Genomic DNA, 19,601 nt, shown 5'->3' with positions numbered 1-19,601 from the left:
TAAACCTGGTAACAGTCCTCAGAGCACAGTGGGAACGACTGCTGCTCACACAGGTCAGTAACTGGTCTACAGTTCTACGTACAGCGGTAATAACTGACGTTTACAGGGGAAAAAAAACGCTGAGCACTGTTTTTCCAAAGAAAAAGAAGAACCATGAGCAGACAATAATGTGAGAGGACAAGAGGAGCTGAGTGACACAGAATCTGAGTAAGTGTGTGTGTGTGTGTGTGTGTGTGTGTCTGTGTGTGCGTGCTGGTGAGTGTGAGAGCGACCCAGTCAGCACGCAGCTGCTGGCCGGACTCGGTACGAGACAGTAATGGAATGTAATGCCTGTAATGGAATGCTCACACAGACGCCAAAGCCTGCTGCACAATATTAAGAGAGGCCGATGTGCGTCATAGCTCTCACAGCTGACACAGCCTCCCAGTGTGTGTGTGTGTGTGTGTGTGTGTGTGTGTGTGTGTGTACGTGCTCCTGTGTTGTGCCTTTAATCTCTCTTTACTGTAGCACCACACCAGTCTTGCGGTGATGGATGATCCACCCAATCAAAGTCCTGGGAAGGCGTCGCCATAGTGACGAGAACAATGGCCGAGCGGCGCACTGGCGTTACGCGCCGCTCGGTGCACGATTAGAGCCGTGAATGGAGTGTGAGATTAAGAAGGCAATTAGTTAGATGATGTATTGGTTCCCCAGGCCTCATTTAAGACATAATAGCTTTTAGTTAATATTAAACTCGGTGATTATAGAGAGGATAACATTTAGTCATGGACGCCGAGTTAAATCTTTAGAAAGTGGTGCGCAACACACATGAGCTCATTTTGAAAACTGAAAATAACAAAAACTGTGGTCTGAGAGTAGTTTTAACATTGTAAAGTGAAACATGCTGTAAATTTACTGCTTTTGCCTTCATGGATATGGAATATTGGGCATGTGTTCCAGAGTTTATACTAATAGATGTACAACATGCAATGAGCATGCAACTCTTGTTTATGATTGCATCTGTTAGTGTGTTGAAATACATTTACTCAGCTGGGACTTTTGAATTCTAAGATATTTTCTGTGTCGTACCCTTCTGAGGTCTTGTGATCTTTTCTGAGTTTCCCCTGTCGCTCTTCTTTTCCCCACAGTTTTGACTTTGCCACAGATCTTTTATTTTAGTGGCTTTTTTTCAGCAACTGAATGAAAAGTAAGAGTAACAACTTGCACAACTCTTCTGAAGGCAAATTGAATCAGTCCAACTGGACTTTGTCTTGCAGGACATTTCACCCCTTGTCAAAGTGGTTTCATCAAACTGTGGAAATATTTACTGGACGAATGAGAATATGCAGTGACACACTTATGCAACAGTGTTTATAACGGTCCAGTGTTGTTACTGAAAACCACTTCATCATGTCAGAGGACTGGATTGAGATAAAATCTGTAGGAAAAAAAAAAGAGGAATAAATGAGAAAGCAGTTTCACACACAGACAATATACAAAATTATGGCTTAAAATTGTGGGAAGGGATAAATATCTCGGGGCGGTGCGGTTCATGTGACAGCTTCCCATGTGTTCTGCCATCCCCGTTTCTCCAGCATCGCGGTGTGATTCGCTGCAGCTGTTAGATGATTCCAAGTACGGGACGACGGAAAGGTCAGGCCCGACCTGCGCCTCCGCCGCACATCAGACTGCAGCGATTCAAGGAAACCAGAGCCGCTTCTCACTAATCTGCCATCATCGGTGAACTCAAGACATTGTTTTGCTGTGTTTCGTCACCAGAAGCTCATCGTCAAACAGCTGACAGAGTGGAAAATACAGATGGCTATCTCTGGAAAGTTCCCATAATCCAGCGGTTCACACAGTGTGCCTTTTCTCCTCACTGCGTGACGGACAGACAGTCTTTAAGTCTGCAGTTTCTGTGGTGTGTTCGACAACTTGTTCAGGCCGCTAACAAAAACAAACAGGAGGGTTCTTTCCTGGCTTTTGTTATTTGCTTCCTTACTGCAGTCCCATTAGTGGAACGAGTCATTTTTATTTGCACAGACTGAAATCACACTCTTGTCTCTGAGGGCTGCACAATGTAGAGAAAAAAAAAAAATCCAGCTATATTCCCTCTGAAATCTTATTCTAAGATGATGAAACACTTGCAGCTATTTGCAGTTGCTGTTCTTTCCAGAGAAAAGTGTAAACTATGTGCTGCAGAGTCCCAGTCTGCACGTTCGGCCCTTATTTATTTACTTTGCTCCCAGCCTCCGCGATTTCCAGGGATCCTCTGGCATTCATGTTCATCCTGCCAGAGAGCCGGAGTATTCGCAGTGACGCACGTGTACAGTTTCTCCCTCACGTACGCACAATTAGGAGGATGCTAATCTCACGGCGAGGGGAGGGGACCCAGAAGCCTCCGTGGAGGCTTCACAGGAAAATTCTGTGTGCTTTATCTGGTTTGCAACACACTGCGCTGCGCGCTCTTTGTTTACGAGTGCCTGTGCCACTGCTGGGTTTATTTTACGTAACGGTTCTCGTGGCCGGCGCCGTGTCACTGACCTGATGAATCACGGCTTCCTCTCTGTCATCAGATCTCAACTTCCTGTGTCGTCTGTAACTAATCACTTTGATCAGATTTATTCTCACATTACCACAGTTATGCTTTTGCTTCCTTCTGAAAAAAAGGAAAAAAAATTTTTTTGTCCCGATTCTTGGAAAACTTTTTCCTCGGTCGACTGGAATTCAGATAAGCGAGTTAGTGATTCAAAGCACACTGAATGTTTCATGATGAGCTGTCTGCGTGGAGGCTCGGATCTCTGTCATACTCAGGCTTGTGTTTCTGTGTACTGAGTGTCCCGAACCGAGTGATCCACACGCACACGCGCACACGCACACACACAGCTCGGTTTACATGCTCTCATACATGACAGGAGTTATAAACAGAATGTATAGTGAGCACTCCACGACGCTGACAGGATCAATTCGGAGGGCTTTAAGGGCTGAGTGGAAGCACGGAGGGGGGGGGGATTATGTTTACAGCCGTGAGTTCATACAGATTCCTTTCAGATGTGGCCAGTACGTGACGGATTAGTGTGTTTAGACGCAGCTCCAGCGCCGAACAGGCTTAATTACTGAGAAAAATGTCCCTCTGTTATTTGGTTTTTCTCTTGTTTACATTTGTTGGACAAAAAGTGTAAAACACACTCATTAAGTCCATCTCCCGGGATGAAACGGGCCCAGCGTTTAAACATTTACATTGAAGGTGTTTTAATGGATGAGAGGGAGCGTTGAGATCCTCCAGCGCTCCGCTTCAAGAATCCTAACTGTTTAAGACGTGAGTGTGATTGCGTCTGGGAGCGACGGCATGCCCCCCAGCGCAAAGAGCGCCTGTAAACACTCGGAGCTGTGTGTCATACATGAAACATGCCGCAGATGGTCACATAGTGTTCCTGGGAGCGTGATGCAAACGCAGGTCACGTCTGCAGCGGCGGACACGTTTGAGCCGTCCAGTCCGGAGCCCTTCCCGGAGCCCGGCCCCCCCCAAGAGGAAGCTGTCCCAGTGATCAGGTGTCAAACGTTGAGCCATATGTTCACACGTGTAAAATAGTGTGAGTGTGTGTGTGTGTGTGTGTAAACGTACTCGCTCCTGTCTAATGAGAGACAGTGAGAGAGCGGAGAGGCCGGTGGGGGAGGGGGGCAGAGCTCTCTTCTGGCTCGCCGACAGTTTGGCTTCGGGTTCTGCCGCCGCGTCACTCGACTACCACCACGGCCCTCCTGACAGACGTCACACACCTGTCTTCTCTTTCACTCGGCTGCTTCGGTTTATGAATAGCCCGCCAGCAGGAGCTCAGTGCATCATCACGGTCTTCACGGCGGCAGCATCGGGTGCCGATGCATCATCCGTTTGCTTCATCACCGCTCAGGGAGGAGGATAAATAAAAGCTGAATTTTATTCTGAATCATTCTTCTTAAAACTTTTTTGTTTTCTTTTGGGTTTTTTTCTTCCAGAGTTGGAACTTATACAGTACAAATGTATTCAAACGTTTAATATAGAGGTGATTTATGCTAAGTTATTATAAATAAAACAGACATACTGTATATCCATGTTCTGTGGAGCTGGTTCCCACTGACTCTGAGCAAAAGGCCGCCACATTTTGATTTTCAAAAAAAATAGACAAAAGACAACGCTAAGAATGTCTTTAAACAGCTGATCCATCGATTGAACGAGACAGCCCAGTGGGTGCAAGCGGTTTACTTATTCTGGGCTCCTACCATGTGGAACCACTTGTACTCTGTATTTGTACTCTGTACTTTCTGTTTATATAAGAAATGTAGCTGTCTGTCTTATTTCTTTCTCTTTCTGTTTATAATAATATAATAATATAATAATAATAATAGAAAGATTTTATGATTTTATCTAAAAATCTGGACATGAAAATGAGAATATATGCAGGCGAAGCAGGATGTTTGATCACCTTATTTACACTCGAGAGGGTCACCTGTTCCTTAATCACTACAGCCAATTAACGGGCCACCAGCAGACGTCACCTCGCCTCACCTCACCTCATGTAAACTTTCTAAACCTCAACGTCACCTGGCGGTGAGGACAAACGTCGACGGGGAAGATTTCACTTCAGTCCAGACAACTTTATTTATCCCCACCAGCGGCCATTCATTTGCAGCCACAGTGTTCATTCATGAACACAGTCAGTCAACAACATGCATGAATAATCTGTCACGGAAACACATTTAGGCATGATGGGACAGAGGGAGATGTCTGAATATTGTAATTCGTCTGTGTGTACAAGTCACAGAAAGAACAATATTGCTCTTGTTGAGGCAAATTCTACATGACTGACAACATGATAATGTAATAATATTAATTCCTTTAAACCATTTGGTATCATCCGCTAAAAAATAAATGTGATTAGACCATATGGTATGGCTCTGTCCTCTGAAGTGAACGTGGTGTAGTGGTTAGCACCACTCATGGTGACCCAGTTTGAGTCTGCGGCTTTAAGGTCACCGTCTCTGCATCACAAAGAAAACGCAAAGTAAAGAATCCAGAAGTGAAAGAACAAAGGCGATCCTCAGCGAAGACTCATACTTTGCGAGTTTGTTTTGACGCTCGACTCCAGTCGTCCGTCTCAACTTGGCCTATTTCCCATGTGGCTTTCAGAGAATCGTGGATAAGCACGAGCACAAGGCATGTTGTGGCCAGAAGCCCTTCAACACACAGCTTATCTTCAAATGAATCACTTTAGTTTAAATGCGTGTTTTTCCAAGAACAATGAAGACCTCAGGCTGATATCTGGGTCAGCGTTCCAGCTGACAACCTGTTTCGCTGACTGTGAAAGCTCGAGCGTTGAAATGTCTGTGACAGGTAGTCTTAGAAAATAGGTTTGTGTCACCAGCCCTCCATTTCTTTTTTTTTTTTTACAAATTCTTTCACGTGAGAAAAGTCGAAGATTGCCCAACCTTGAAAGAAACAAAAACAACTCAAGGAAATACAGCAAAATGATGAAAGTCCTCAGTTGTACGTGGCAGAACATTTTAGAACGTGGTGCAACGTTCATGTAGCTCTCATAGGAATGTAAACACGTTTCACAGCAGAGACGGACGGAGACATGAAATAAGCTTTGCACTCATACAGGCTTTGTCTTGTTTATTCTTTAAGTTTGGATAATGTCACCTCGTCTTCATGATCTGTGCCGTCTCTGCTTTAAAGGTGCTGTAGGCAGGATTTTGCTAGTCAATGCTAATTTTTCTGTGTTTTCTTTGGATTAAATGTCAGAGTATCCATTGATAATCCTTTAGGAGTGTAGCATAACTGCACTACCGCGAGGGCGCAGCGTTTCCATCTGTCTCTTTTCTGAGCTGAAAAGGAATCTCGACAGCTCCAGGTATCTTTGACCAATCAGAAGAGCCCCTGAGGCTCTAACCGTGATTGGTCGAGGGGCATTCGTCGCACGTTCTTGTGGGAGGGGCTTAACGTGCGTAAGGGCGTGATGTTAGAGAAAACAGGACAGGATTGGCTGTGCTGGGTTTCAAATCGCCATCTTAGATGGGTCAAATCGCCATCTTACTTAGGTAACCCTAAGCAAGATGGCGGGGATGTGGAATCCTGCCTACAGCACCTTTAATTGGACTCGCAGGTTTTGGTATTTGATCGTTCATTAGGTTGGAGTTACAGCTGTGCTTGGAGCTTGTAACAACGCTTCAGAATTTCTTATTCTTGCTTAATCTGACGTGTCTATATTTCTTCTTCTTTTATATTATTTGTACTCATGCTGTTTAATGCAGAACTCTCCGTCTGGTCCTCGATTTGTGGAAAGATTTATTTTAACCAAAGGGTCAAAGATTCGCAGTTAAATGGTGGAAACGTTTTGCACTACACTGACCACATCGTGTGAAGATGAAGGAGCCGCAGCACCCTCACGTGAAGCCCACAGACGACATGTTTTAATGATTTGTAGATTCGTCGTTGGCAGATATTCTGGTGAAAAGGGGGTTGAATGGATCAAACGTTTTTTTTCCAGGAAAAGAAAAGAAGAGCCCACCAGAGTGATCAAAAGTCACAGTTTCAAGGAAAAACTCCTTTTTAACAGGAAGAAACCACAAAGCGGATTCAGACCGGGGTGGGGAGAACATTTGTCTCAAAAAGACAAAAGAGCAGAGAGCAACAAACAAGTCAACAAAAGCTTACAGAATAATGAACGTGCTGCACAGGAAACACGGGTCAGGAGCATTTAGCTTCACATCCAGAGCGCTGCAGAGAGGAAAAAAGACGGCAGGAGAGAAAATTAACAGCGAGAATCTCAGTGGCTGAGAGTCACAGTGCAGCGTAACTTTGACCTCTGGTACTAAAATAAGATATTCAGGAGTTATCTTTGATCAATAAATGTCCTGTGACTCTAACATAAAGCAAGTTTTCCCTCTTTCACCTTCAGAATAAACCTACAGCAGCTTAAGAAAATGCTGCAGTGATCTGAGCAAGAACTCTGCCAGACACCTGACAGGTAGACGCTCTGTCAGAAGTTGGCTCCATAAAAGAAGCTGATAGCTTAACGCTCAGAAAGCACTGCTGCTCGACGAACCAGAACAAAATGTTCTGTTGGAATAATTAACAAGTCATTAGGACATGATGACGCATGGTTGTCACAAGCTTTGTATGTGGAGAGAGGGATTTTAATTTTTATTCTTAATGTGTACCATTCATCCACCAGTCCATGATTTATCCTGTTAAAGGCTGATCAGCAAGTGTTAACAATTACACCCAGTAAAATTCAATAAATCTCACACTGAATTCTAAAGCACTGAATACAACATCTCGCGTCACCTGAATGCTCGAATGTAATACAACGGAAAGCACAAGGACAGGAAAAACTGCCTTTTAACAGGAAGAAACGGCGATAGATCCAGAGGTGTTGGTTTCTCCATGTCGGCCTCACTGTGAGGACTATCAAACAGGAAAGTTTCAGGCCTCATTTTATGAGTAGAGACGGTGTCAGCCTCCACAGCTGAAACTGGGATCCGGCTCCACATGGCGCGTCTGATAACCAACAGCTCTGCCTTCCATTCTACTTTTAGAAACTCTGGGAAACTCCAGTAAGCAGCACTGAGAACAAAGTGTTCTGACGGGATAATGTGGGACTGACAGGCCTTGAAAGCAATATGAAGCCTTGTTATGAGATCTGTATGTTGATAATCCACATCGAGATTCACACAAAGTCACAACACTTGTTTTTAACATTGTCACACTGTGTAACTGTCCTTTTAAATATAATGAAACTGTGGTGTAATTATCCTGTCATATCAACAACAATATATTTTGGGACTACTATTCATTAATCTCAGTCAATAAATATGAAATGAATTTGAATTGTGTTCAGATGTTTCCCAGTATAGAGATCAGGAAAAACAACAGCACATACAACCACAGGTAGTTTAGGAAGTGAACTTTATTTAAATAAATAGCCACATAAATAAACAACCATTCTTGAGCTAACATTTTCTCTCCTTGCCTTTCTTCTTTTACTTCTCTCCACACACACACACACACACACACGCACACACACACACAGAAATGCTCATGCTCACAGTCAAGTAACAAATTAAAAAAACAAAACAAAACATGAAATACTTGTTGTCCAAAATTTATCAAAAGGGTCAACTGACAGGTTTGCATCAAGAGTTTTAGTGTTTCAATAGTTTTGTGACTTTTTTTTTTTTTATCATGAGAAACAAACGAACAAAACCAGTCAGCAACACAAACGGAAGTAAAGTGCAAATCTTGCCTCTGTTCTAACAGCAAGTCTCAAAGGTTGAAATAAAATATCAAAGGGGCGTCTGAGTGAACGGCCGGTAAGGGAGCCGTCCATCCACGTTTCTTCGAAGCGGCAATCAGACGAAGGAGACCTCTCTGATTGCCTGTTTGTTCAGCTCAAGGCACAAGTGTTGGTAATGAGTGCAATCAACCCAAAAAAGAAAAACAAAAAAAAGAAAAAATCCTCACCGGGCAGAAATATCAACACTGCGTGTTTCCGAAGCAGGGTTTGGAAAACCACTGCTCCCCTGCAAGACGTTTCACAGATATGAGACGACTAACAAACTGACAACAGCACACACCTCTTGCCGCTTTCTAGCGCTTCATCTTATTCGCCTGCTCACTGCAGGTCAGTCACGCATTCTAGCCAAACAAAAAACAAAGTTCCACTTCCTGCACAATATAGTATTGCTAAGTTCAGATTTTGTTTTTTTGTCTTGTTTTTTTTTTTTTCTCGTTCTTATTTTCTAGAAAAGTACAAAAATGAATACTACCATGGTCCTGATAGTAACACCTACAGATATCAACAATACGTGTAGCATTAGGGTTTGGTGGCAGCGGGAGTTTTTTTCTCATCTCGCAGCGAAAGCTAAGGAGATTGTGTGAAAATGGCAGCTAGCCACCATGCTACATCTTGAGACAGCATTCAGAGTGAGAAGTCAGTAGTGTGTCTTTGATAGATCGCCTGTCTCTTGTGCTGTTCACTCTTTGGTAAAACCCAAATGTTTACTTTCAGTAACTACAAGCATGCTGCGGGAAGACACAGCATTACCAAATGCCTTGAGTCGTTCCTCTAAAGAAAAAAAAAAAAAATCACTACAGTTTCATGTCATTGTGTTACATAACAAGTACCGTTTCTAGTCAGCTAGCTAGCACAGCAAGGTCAGAGTTAAAAAAGAAAAAAAAAAAAAAAGTAAAAACAAGCCAACTAAAAGGAAAAACCTCAGGCAAATGGATGTGTGATTTAGACCTCACGTCCACTGTGTTTGAAATATTGCACTGTTCCCACAATCTTTGTCCTGCATGAGAAAGCGTTTCGCCTCCGATATATTCTGTGGATTTTTTTGATGAGTTCTGATGACGTCTTTGAATCGTTGCCTGAGGAGGTAGTAAAAAGCATTTACAATGAAGATGCAAATCAGGTGAAATTATTCTGGATCCAGGTATCCGCGCGAGTAAGGTGCTAACCGAGCCGACTGATGAACCTGTTGTGCTTCACACAATCAGCGAGGGACGCTCATCTTCACCACCGCTGATGAGGACGCAGCGTCTCGTTGCAGCTTGAGGTAAAAGCAGCTTTTTGCGTAGCTAAAATGTTCTTCTACCGAGAGAAAGGATAAAAATAAATCACAGTTTCGATAACAAATCAACTCCTTCCGTGAATGTAGGTGAGCTTAGGGCACTATACTGCACGGTCATTGCACTGCTACAGAGAGAAGTCTCTTCAGAAAGGCGAACAAAGTGGGGTGAAAAAAAATTAAAATAAGGGAATAGAGTTTTGGTCTTCTGTCCAGGCAAGTGAAAAACACAAAGAGCAATAAGTGACTGTAAAAAGGAAGTAAAATAACAGAGTCTTTCTGTCAGAAAATCCAAACTTAAACAGCATCAGACGTGAGAGACGAGTAGGTTGATGTGAACTCTCATTTTTTGTTCTGGTGAGTCCGTCAGAGAGCCCGAGGGGAATTCTTCAGTCTATTATTGCTTCTCTGGCTGTTTGATACCGATCAACGCCTCATCCAGAGTTTGGTTATTGCTTAGTCTTTAGCTTATACGATATCAAACGCACACATAATACACACGTGTCTGGACACATTCTCACATGTGTACCTGCTGTAAATTTGCCGTTTGCATCTTCTTCTTTTTAAAATTGTTCCCCCTCATCTCTGACCTCTTTTTTTCTTCAGGGCTCAACATTTAAGTCTTTTTTTTTTTTGCTGTCAGCAGCCTCTGTGTTCTACTTCACCATGACGCAGCTGCTGAGCTGCTGCTGTCCAGCCAGACCCTGCATGTCGGGGTCGGCGCCGGAGGCCGAGCCCAGGCTCCACACGGCCGGCTTGGAGAGGACGGGGAAGGGGTGCGGCGTGGCGGCCTGCGGCTGCTGCTGGAGGCCGCCATAGGTGTGCGGGTGTGGCTGCTGGCTGATGTGCAGGCGAGCCTCCAGGAGGTAGGCAGCGGAGGCCACGGGGGACATGGAGGACGAGTAGCAGGACGAGGAGGATGAGGAGCAGCCGGAGGCGGGGGAGGAGGAGGAGGAGGAGGAGGAGGAGGAGGAGGAAGAGGGGACAGAGGTGGAGTCGAGAGTTTGTTGCCAGGGGCCCGACGCCTGCTGGGCGGGGGCGTCGAACAAGGGGGAGGAAGCAAACACGGATGAAGGCGGGGGAGAAGGCGACTGCTGCTGCGTCAGGTAGAGCAGAGGATTCTGGGTAGGTCCGGTCGGAGCGGGCTGGACCTGAGGCTGCTGCTGGTGCTGAATCTGAAGCATCCTGAAAACAGAAAAAAACCAAGATCAGACACCTGGTCTCGCGTCAGAGAAAACTCACTACAATTCCCATAATGCTTTGAGACAGTTTAAAGCTGCACCTTCAGCCTTTAAAGTTCTGCTAAATCAGGAAAATGTACAAATCTTTTTCAATTTTCCTTTACTCATTGAGTGACCAAACTTCTTGTCTGTATCTCCATATTGACTGGATCAGAACATGTGGTCCACATTCTGCCATGCGAGCTTTATCGACGGTTTGCTTCACCTCTGCTGGTGCAGCACCTCCTCCAGCATGCTGCGGTGCTCAGACAGGGCAGGACCCAGTGACCCTCGGCTGCCTCGGTTGCAGGAGGGCGGAGGAACGACCTGCCTCGTCAGACCCTTGATCTTATTTAATCCCAGAAGCCCTTTAGTGCGTGTGTTTTTCCGCAGCTGCTGGCGGAAAGCTTTGAGGCCTGCGGGAAAGCATGGGAAAGTGTTATACAATACTCTTTTGATCTTGCAATTGGACACAGTACGCTTTATAAATGTGGATGTCTGGTTAGATAAGTGACACGCTGGGAGGGATTTCGCTTTCAGGCTCCTGTACCTTGGGTGAGGGAGGTGTCAGATGCTCTTCGACCCTCCTGGAAGCTGGCAGCGGGCAGGCTACCCTGGGCCTGGGGCAGGAGGTGGGAGGAGAGAGCCAGCGGAGCTCCGGTAGGCTGCAGAGCTCCACCTTCTGCCCCCGAGGCCAGAAGTGCTGACATGTCACCCATGGCAGCTTGCAGAGAGGGGGCAGGACTGGATGAGGACTTGAGGCAGCTGTCAGATGAGGCACCATCCGAGGGGCTGACCACGATGCCTACGGAAGCAGAACAGGAATTAGATTCTGCGTCACCCGGCAGAATGAGGAACAATGGGTGTTTGTGTGTTGTCGCCCTTACAGGGAGGATTGCACTGGTGGAAGCGGGCGGAGACCTCAGCCAGAGTGTGTCTGCGGGAGGTGGTGGTCGGAGGGAGCAGGGGGCCAAGAGTTTGGGTTGCCTCTTCCTCTTCCAGGTCTCTTGGTCGCACTTCTTCGCTGATGCTCGTCTCCAGCAGGCTGTTGGGTGAAATGGAGCGGTTCCACAGCAATCTGTTGAGGCTGGCCTCAACTGGAAAGACCACACGCTGGAACAGATGGAGGCAGGCTGTTAACCGCTGACTGACAGCAGAGCACCGTCTCAGAGTTATGGTGCATTCACTGACGGCCGTAGCCATCGCATTCAGCTCAGTGGATTTACCTGGAACAGTCCGCCCTGGTCACACTCGACCTCCGAGTACACAGGAGGAGTGTTTTTGGCTGGAAGTGAAAACGTTGCAGTTCTGTAGCTGTCAGTGGACTCCATAATTACCTAAAGGCAAGCAGGGAGAACAGAGTTTTTTAGTCCTGAAACCGGCGGCTGGATTAGGACGATGTGTGTGTGTGTGTGTGTGTGTGTGTGTGTGTGTGTGTGTGTGTGTGTGTGTGTGTGTGTGTGTGTGTGTGCTCCAGGGTGGAGTGCTGACCTCTGGGCCGGTGGAGTCGGAGGTGCTCCGGGGCCTCTGGCTCCAGGTGCCACACTGGCGGCTCAGCTGCTGCGAACGATGTTCCCTGACTCTCTCCAGCAGCAGGTAGTAGATGGCAGAGAAGTGATTGTAGCTGCTGCTCTGCAACGACTGCAGAAACGGAGGCGAATTAGAGGTCTGCCTACTTAAAAACATTCTGATTCACAATGACAGTTTCTGTCTAGCTCTTCCTCTTTATAGCTTTTTTCACAGATCTTTCCTCTTAATACAAACAAATTAAACGTGGGTTTTTAAAAGACATCAGATAAGTCTCCTGATGGGATTTATTTCTTGAATCAACATGTACTTCGTGCCCTTCATGTCCTTTAAGTGTTTAATAAAACCTTCTTCCTTCCGCTCACCTCGATCGTCCTCTGGCGGTCGATGCCGAGCGTGTTCATGATTCCCAGCACAGGCTCGCTGTAGTCTCCCAGGTTGGAGTTGTACTCGGTGAGGGAGTGGCTGAGGGTCTGGTGGGCGGCCGTCGGGTCCGCCAGCATCCAGCGGTGCTGCTTGATCTGGGCCACAGTGATCCTCTTAGCTGGATCTACCACCAGCATCTTACGGATGAGGTTTTCACAGTCTGAAGCACGCAAATGAAAAGAATTAGCCTCTGACCCCGTGCGATTACGATTTCCAGGAGTCTGGGATTTATTCTGGCTGGTGGCGGGCTGACCTTGGGACATGAAGAAAGGAATTCGGAAGCGTCCCTCGGTGACTCTTTGCCGGAGTGCAGGAAGGCTGGGACCGTCGAAGGGAAGAGAGCCGCACACAAGAACATAAAGCACCACACCGAGGCTCTGTGAGGAGAGAGCATCGAGGATAATGGAACAACTGTTTTTCAGTCGGAATTCTTGATTACTGTTCAAGCCTGCTCGTTTGGAAATACTGTAAATAATCCCCTTACCCAGACGTCGAGCTGAGGCCCCTCGTACTCTTTTCCTTCAAACACCTCCGGGGCGGCGTAAGGCGGGCTGCCACACCACGTAGACAGAGGCTCCCCCGCGTTGTAGAAGTTTCCAAATCCAAAGTCTGCAAGACGGAGACAGAAAGTTGCACAACAAGTTTGTTATTGCATTTGTTTGTTTTACATTCCAGAGCCGCAGCTTCGGGCAAAGTAGATTCGTTATCATTCGAAGAGTCTTATGTAATTTGGCGCAGAGGGAGCAGAACTTATCAAAACTGATAATTTATCATTCAAAAGGCTCTGTGTTGGTTTCTGCCTTGGTCATTACACTTGAGATGTCTCCATTAAGTGGGTTTATCTGTCTGTGTTGCCGAGTCAATTTTTCAGTTCAGAAGAAGAAGGAAAAGCAGAACAATGTTTATTATTTATCTGGATGTAGAGTGAGTTCAGAAAAAAGTTTCCATGTACTAAGAGACGGTGTTAGATTTAAAGGAACTGACAGTTTCCCCACAGTGCATCATCTTCCCACCAGCAGAGCACAAACCATTCTGACAGTCGACGGAAAAAGGCAAACTCACCAGCCAGCTTGATGTTCATGTTGGCATCCAGCAGCAGGTTCTCGGTTTTTAGGTCACGGTGAACGATGTGGTGTCGGTGGCAGTAGTCCACCGCCGTCAGGATCTGCCAGAACTTCTTCCGCGCTTCATCTTCGCTCATGCGGCCGTTTGAGGTCAGGTGGTCTGGAGGGAGCGGGAGGTATTTTAGAACCGGTCCACATGAGCGACAGAAATGTTACAGAGTCTGTCGCCCTACTCACCGAACATCTCTCCGTTCTTTGCGTACTCCGTCACAATGTACAGCATATCTTTGGTCTCCATGACCTAAGAGAGAGAAAAGGGGAGAAGAATAAATTAAACAAAGGGTTCAAACCAATTGGGTCATGGGCAGCTGGAGAATGTATTCGAGGGTGAAATCCCTTCCCAGGCTTTGAGTGCAGCCTGCTTTAGGCATTTTAAAACATGAGACATTTTCTCACCACCAAAATCCCCTCATTTTACTTCTCCATTGACTTGTTCCACACATAAAACACCAACTGTCAGGCTTTCCATTATCTGACCTGTTACATAAAGCAGCCGTCACCAACTTCCTCCAGACATTTTTATCATGCCTTAAAGCCCATTAATAAGTGCCAACACAAACCCACAGAGGAACATTATCTCACAGGGTTCGTGAAACGGCTGGGAATATTCTCTGTACGGCTGACGCTCATTAGCAGCAGGAATGTCACGTTGACATGACGATTCATTTGTCTTCCTACTTCCAGGAATTTTGAAAAACTGGTTGCAAATGGGTCAGTCACATGGGCCGCATCGTGCGTCTGGAAAACCGTGAACGGAGTTTTCAGCGGCGAGCACAGAAAAATGCTAATTTCCGGTATTTTCCTGGAGCTCTCAGTAAAGCTCAGCATCTCAGGAGTGCCCTCAGGGAAAAGAGCCGGTGAGCTGAAAGGTTGCACGACAGAGCAATTCTTCTTTTTTTTTTTCTTAGCAGGTGACAAAAGCCCATGTATGGATAATATTGTTGGCCGACTCTGAATTGAATGTCACTGGACTCTGCTGAATGGCGGAGCTTAATTCTTTTCAGCCCTCGGCCCCTTTAGAAGACTGAGTGACAACGATACAATACACAGATGCCTCCGAGCGGGAAGTTGTCTTTATCGGAGAGATAGGGCAGCTCTCCGGAGCTCAGTCACCTTGAGGTGCGGCTGACGTCACCGCTGTGAAGCGCAGGCAACACAACACAGCACAGCAAGGGCCCTTCAAACCCGAGCAGGAGGAGGATTTAACCCTTTAAACGTCCAGATTTCACATTGCATTCGCCTCAAAAGGAGCTTTGAGGTTGCTGACACAAAAGGAGGGATTTAGACTTGAAATTAAAATCAATTTCCGTGTGTCTACACAAAAAAAAGAGGCTTCGCATAATGCCCAGTGAATAGAGCCAAGAGTCACACTGGCTCCTCTGTGAGGAGGTGGGAATTATGGCGATAACAAGGCGTTGGGTGATAAACACGAGGCCAAGGAGAGCTTTCAATAATCCCAGACTATGGAGAAAAAAAGGCATTTTATTCCCTTCATCCTCGACTGGATTCAGTGCCTTGATTACCAGGGGTCTCAGAGCAAATCCAGTCGAGATGCTCGAAAAGGACGTATCCCTCACATCACAAGACGGTCTGAGACCACATCCTCCCTTTGGAGGACAGGAAGGAGAGAAAGAGGCGACGCAGTGTGAAAGACGGCTGCATATTATTGTCAAGTACTCAACATATGACGAGTATGACCTTAGACAACCCAAGGGCAGAGAGAGGAAATCAAAAAAAGGAAGATGCATCACATACAGGATGCAGACAAGACAGAGGTCATCTTTTTTACACCACAGAGCAGCAGCATCATTTCTAGCTATGACGGAAATCGACTGATCACCATGTGACTCTAAGTCAACCCAGATGAAGTCAGAATTTGTAACGTCACCTTTCTTACACAGTTCTGGGGAATCAATCAAATCTGATCTTACATTTAATATTCCACTATCATTGTATGGTTTCCACATCTTGTCGATCTGGAGTTAACCTGTATTTGTTCAAAGTCACTGCTGATTAATTTGACTGCATGCTCATCACATGCAGTACGTCCTAAATTTTCCTGTTAAAAAAATGCAATTTCGGAAAATAGATTCCCAGTTGTCTGACAGAACTGCCTGCTCTTTTCTTACTTTTGTCACACTACTGTATTATATACACCAAATGTTTAAACTGAGCATCTTTTAAGAGCCTTGCACGACATGTAATAATAATTTTGTAGCTTAAATGCTCAGTAAAAATTGTACTAAGAGGTTTGTTTTGCTCAGTCGATTTGCAATTTGAATGAAGAAAAATCATAAATCAGAGCAAATGTTTGGTAGACCAGCAGCAGACAAAAGACAAAGACAAAAAAGGCTGCATCAGAGAATACTGGATTAAAAAAAAAATCAAGTGATTTACTGCTTGTCACAACAAAGGCAATGTGACTATACTGTCTCATGGTCATCTCAGATCTACTTTGTACTGATAGGCTTTTCCATAAATGATGTCATGTCCTTGTTTTTCAAGACATGCGAGCTGCTCGACATGAAGTAAAGTGAAACAGCACAAAACTGAACAAAGGACAGGATAAAAATCCATATTAAAAAAGACAAAGGGTATTGTTTGTTTGTTTGTTTGTGTGGATTTACCGCCAGACGCGTGCCGCAGAGCTTGTGAGGTCAGGTGAGAGGGAAAAAGCGGATTCTTTCGACTAAGTCTTCAATTTGATTAGGAGTAAAGCAGTGCTTTGTGTGGGGGCTTTCACGTGACGCACAGACACATTGCACTTGGTCGGAGCAGGTGTTAATTGGTCTTAACGTGCGGACCTGTGGACTGGTCCCTCTAACCAGCACTCTCCTGACGCCTCCAGCTCCCCACAAGCGTGCAATCAAATCCACCATTATATAACTGAAGACATGTAGGAAATGCATTGTTCCCAGCGCCGACTGGTACCCTTGATTATTCTCACACTACCGCTCTCTCACTTTCTCTAATACTCACTCACACAGGGAGGTCAAAAGGGATTGCACTAATGCTGCTGGGCTGTACTTATGATTCAGTGCACTCTGAGAACCAGCACCTCACCACAGGCTGGCACAGACCACTTAGATACAAACTGCCCTTTATTTTTGCATGAAACGACTGCACTGCTGCACCCACATCCCTGTAACAATGAGACACAATGCCCTCCTACTATGCAATTGCTTCCAACAACAAGCATCTGCAAAGGAATCGTTTAAAGATAATTTCCTCCCTGGAATGGTGCATGCATTTAGACAGGCTGTCTGCACATGGAGCCTTCACAATCCGGTTCAATGACAATGAGGATCTAATGCAGGCTGAATCACGAACCGCTCCACAAACAAAGCTCTGTGCACACATATTACCACACGCACATCAGCCGCCACACTGCAGAGACATCACATATAATGCACACCTGGTAAAGTTTGATGATATGGGGGTGGTTCAGCAGCTTCATTATCTGCACCTCTCTGTAGATCTTCTCCAGGTTGGAGGGATTCAGCCTGGTTTTATCAATTATTTTTATGGCCACCTGAAATAAACAGAAAAGCACAAAAATGTGTGAATAATAATAAGCACATTAGATCCCATAAGGTGTGTGTGTGTGTGTAGAAGAGCGACTAACCTGTGTTTTGGTGACTTTGTGTTTGGCCAGTTTCACCACTGCAAAGTTTCCTTTCCCCAGGGTGCGGATGATCTCGTAGAAGCCGACCTGCAGTGGCCTTCCCTGGGCTGGGCTCGGCTGAGCCCCCCGGCTGGTTTCCGTCATGACCACCATGGTGCACGAAGTGTGAGGACTTAGAACGTCTGGGTGTGTGAAGGCTGGCACCTGCGGAGCCGCGGAGAGAGCGTCCTGCTTAATTCACGGAAGATAGATAAACAATCCGCCGGGATGTCATTGTTCAGCTAATAATGAGCACTTTGTGTCATCAGGGGCGAGTCAAAAGAAATGTTGTGGGTGTGAAAACAAAGTCATGAATGGGGAGATTTTTTTAATAATTATTATTCTAGAGTTCAAGTATCGAACGTAAGAAACAGAAAGTAAATTCATCAGAAAGTGAAGAAAACTAAGCGAATTCGTTTAGGATATGGGGTGAATAAAAAAAAAATTCAATTTTTGAAATTATTTCGTATTGAGCGGCAAAAAGTGAGGGTTATTGAGAGAAATGTTACCTTAGAAAGACATGAACCACCTTCTCTCACAGCTCAGACGGATCTCAGAAGAAACGTGAACCATTCCACACGCGGAGCTCCGGGTTTAAAAAAAACCAAACAAGACAAAGTGGAAAAAAAAAAACTTTTTTTTTTTCCCTCCGGTCTTCACGTTATAGTTTATCAGTGTCTCGGCCCGGGACTGCGCTGTCTGCGGCCGGTGTGCTTGTGCCTGTGAGCTCCGGCGGAATGCAGCGCTGAAGGCTTCGGCACTCACACTGGGGGAACTCCTCCCCTCCTCCTCCTCCTGCTCCTCCCTTCCCCTCCGCCACCATAACAAATTGATACCACCTCACTAACGTCACACCGACGTCAGAGCGCCGAGCCGGGTGCACGGCAAGGCCGGACCCGAGCGCAAGGCGCAGGTTGCCGGGCAACCGCGCGGCTCGGGCGCGCGGTGACGCGAGTGCTGATGGAGGGGTTGCCTGGAGATGAGGGAGGTGACGTCAGTCGCGGAGATGTGTCACCACGTGATGTTTCTCGTTGCTCGCGGGCTGCCTCGCGACGCTCTCGCTCCACAGACCGGCTGCACGCGGCGACTTGAGCAGAAACAGAAAGCAACTGTTGAGCGTCACTGGAACGTTTGTCTATTTGTTTGCTTATGTGTTTTCCCCCCTTAAATTAAAATAAGCAAACAAATAAACTGCATAAAATTCCACTCAGATAAAAATTGTGGCATTTCATTAATTCTGAAAGTACAAAAATGATTTTTTTAAACTACAAAAAAGTTTATTTTAAGTATTTTTTTGACATAAGATTTAACAATTTTTGATATACTATATGTTAAAGTAATTTTAAATTAAATTGTGGAATCCTAAGAAGGTTTTATAAATAAGCACTATTTTTTAAATACATTGTTGGATCAAAATTGATCAGATATTTCTTTGTTTAGTTTAATATCTATGTTGTAACAGCAGAGCAGGGACAACATGAAAAAATAGAGAAAAAGGATATACACAATCTAAAATAGGAACAGTGTGTACACATTGTAAATAATATGGATTTACACATAGATACATAATCAAATGGTTTATGAGATAATATGTATCCAATTAAGCATTTTATGTGACTTTTCTCCATGTAGTTTATGTGAAGAGCCAATTACAATTAAATTCCTCACTTTTTTATTCAAAAAGAGTAAGCCAAGTTAAAATGATGATTTTGTTTAAGTGAAATTTAAAGACAGACTATGAAAAGAAACAGGGTAAAGGGTCAAAGGCAAAATCAGCTGCAGATGCGTTAAACATATATCAAAGATGTATCAAACATGCTCAGATTTTCCAATACTTTCAGGCAACTGCTGATCACACTTGTAGAAACAGATATTTTCTTATGTAACTTTCAAAATGTGCATATGGTAATGGGCTTTGTGACTCTTTCGTATCAAACATCGGACATGTAGACATATAGGTTTTTTAACAACGTCATATAGGAGGAAATGCTCTATGTGGGAATGGATTTTTCCATTTCACGGGCAATATCAGCCGACATTGATGATGTTCTT

The 19,601-nt window shown here is 45.2% G+C and overlaps 1 protein-coding gene across 1 annotated transcript; it reads right to left on the bottom strand.

Annotated features, from left to right (window-relative positions):
* Positions 1 to 8,120: 8,120 nt before the first annotated feature.
* sik1 (salt-inducible kinase 1) lies at positions 8,121 to 18,301 on the bottom strand. Its single transcript, XM_030111879.1, has 14 exons — positions 18,059 to 18,301; positions 17,511 to 17,714; positions 17,301 to 17,417; positions 14,063 to 14,126; positions 13,824 to 13,985; positions 13,246 to 13,370; positions 13,015 to 13,138; positions 12,701 to 12,921; positions 12,300 to 12,449; positions 12,035 to 12,145; positions 11,696 to 11,921; positions 11,359 to 11,613; positions 11,035 to 11,224; positions 8,121 to 10,773 (listed from the first exon to the last, which is right to left on the bottom strand). The coding sequence occupies exons 2-14, from the start codon at positions 17,661 to 17,663 to the stop codon at positions 10,245 to 10,247; spliced, it is 2,427 nt and encodes an 808-aa protein (XP_029967739.1). The 5' UTR covers positions 17,664 to 17,714; positions 18,059 to 18,301; the 3' UTR covers positions 8,121 to 10,244.
* Positions 18,302 to 19,601: the final 1,300 nt, after the last annotated feature.

This window comes from Salarias fasciatus, chromosome 16 (genome assembly GCF_902148845.1).
Source record: "Salarias fasciatus chromosome 16, fSalaFa1.1, whole genome shotgun sequence".
Taxonomy (NCBI): domain Eukaryota; kingdom Metazoa; phylum Chordata; class Actinopteri; order Blenniiformes; family Blenniidae; genus Salarias; species Salarias fasciatus.
The sequence above is the reverse complement of the archived record's forward strand: the minus strand, read 5'-3'. Positions and strand labels throughout refer to the sequence as shown.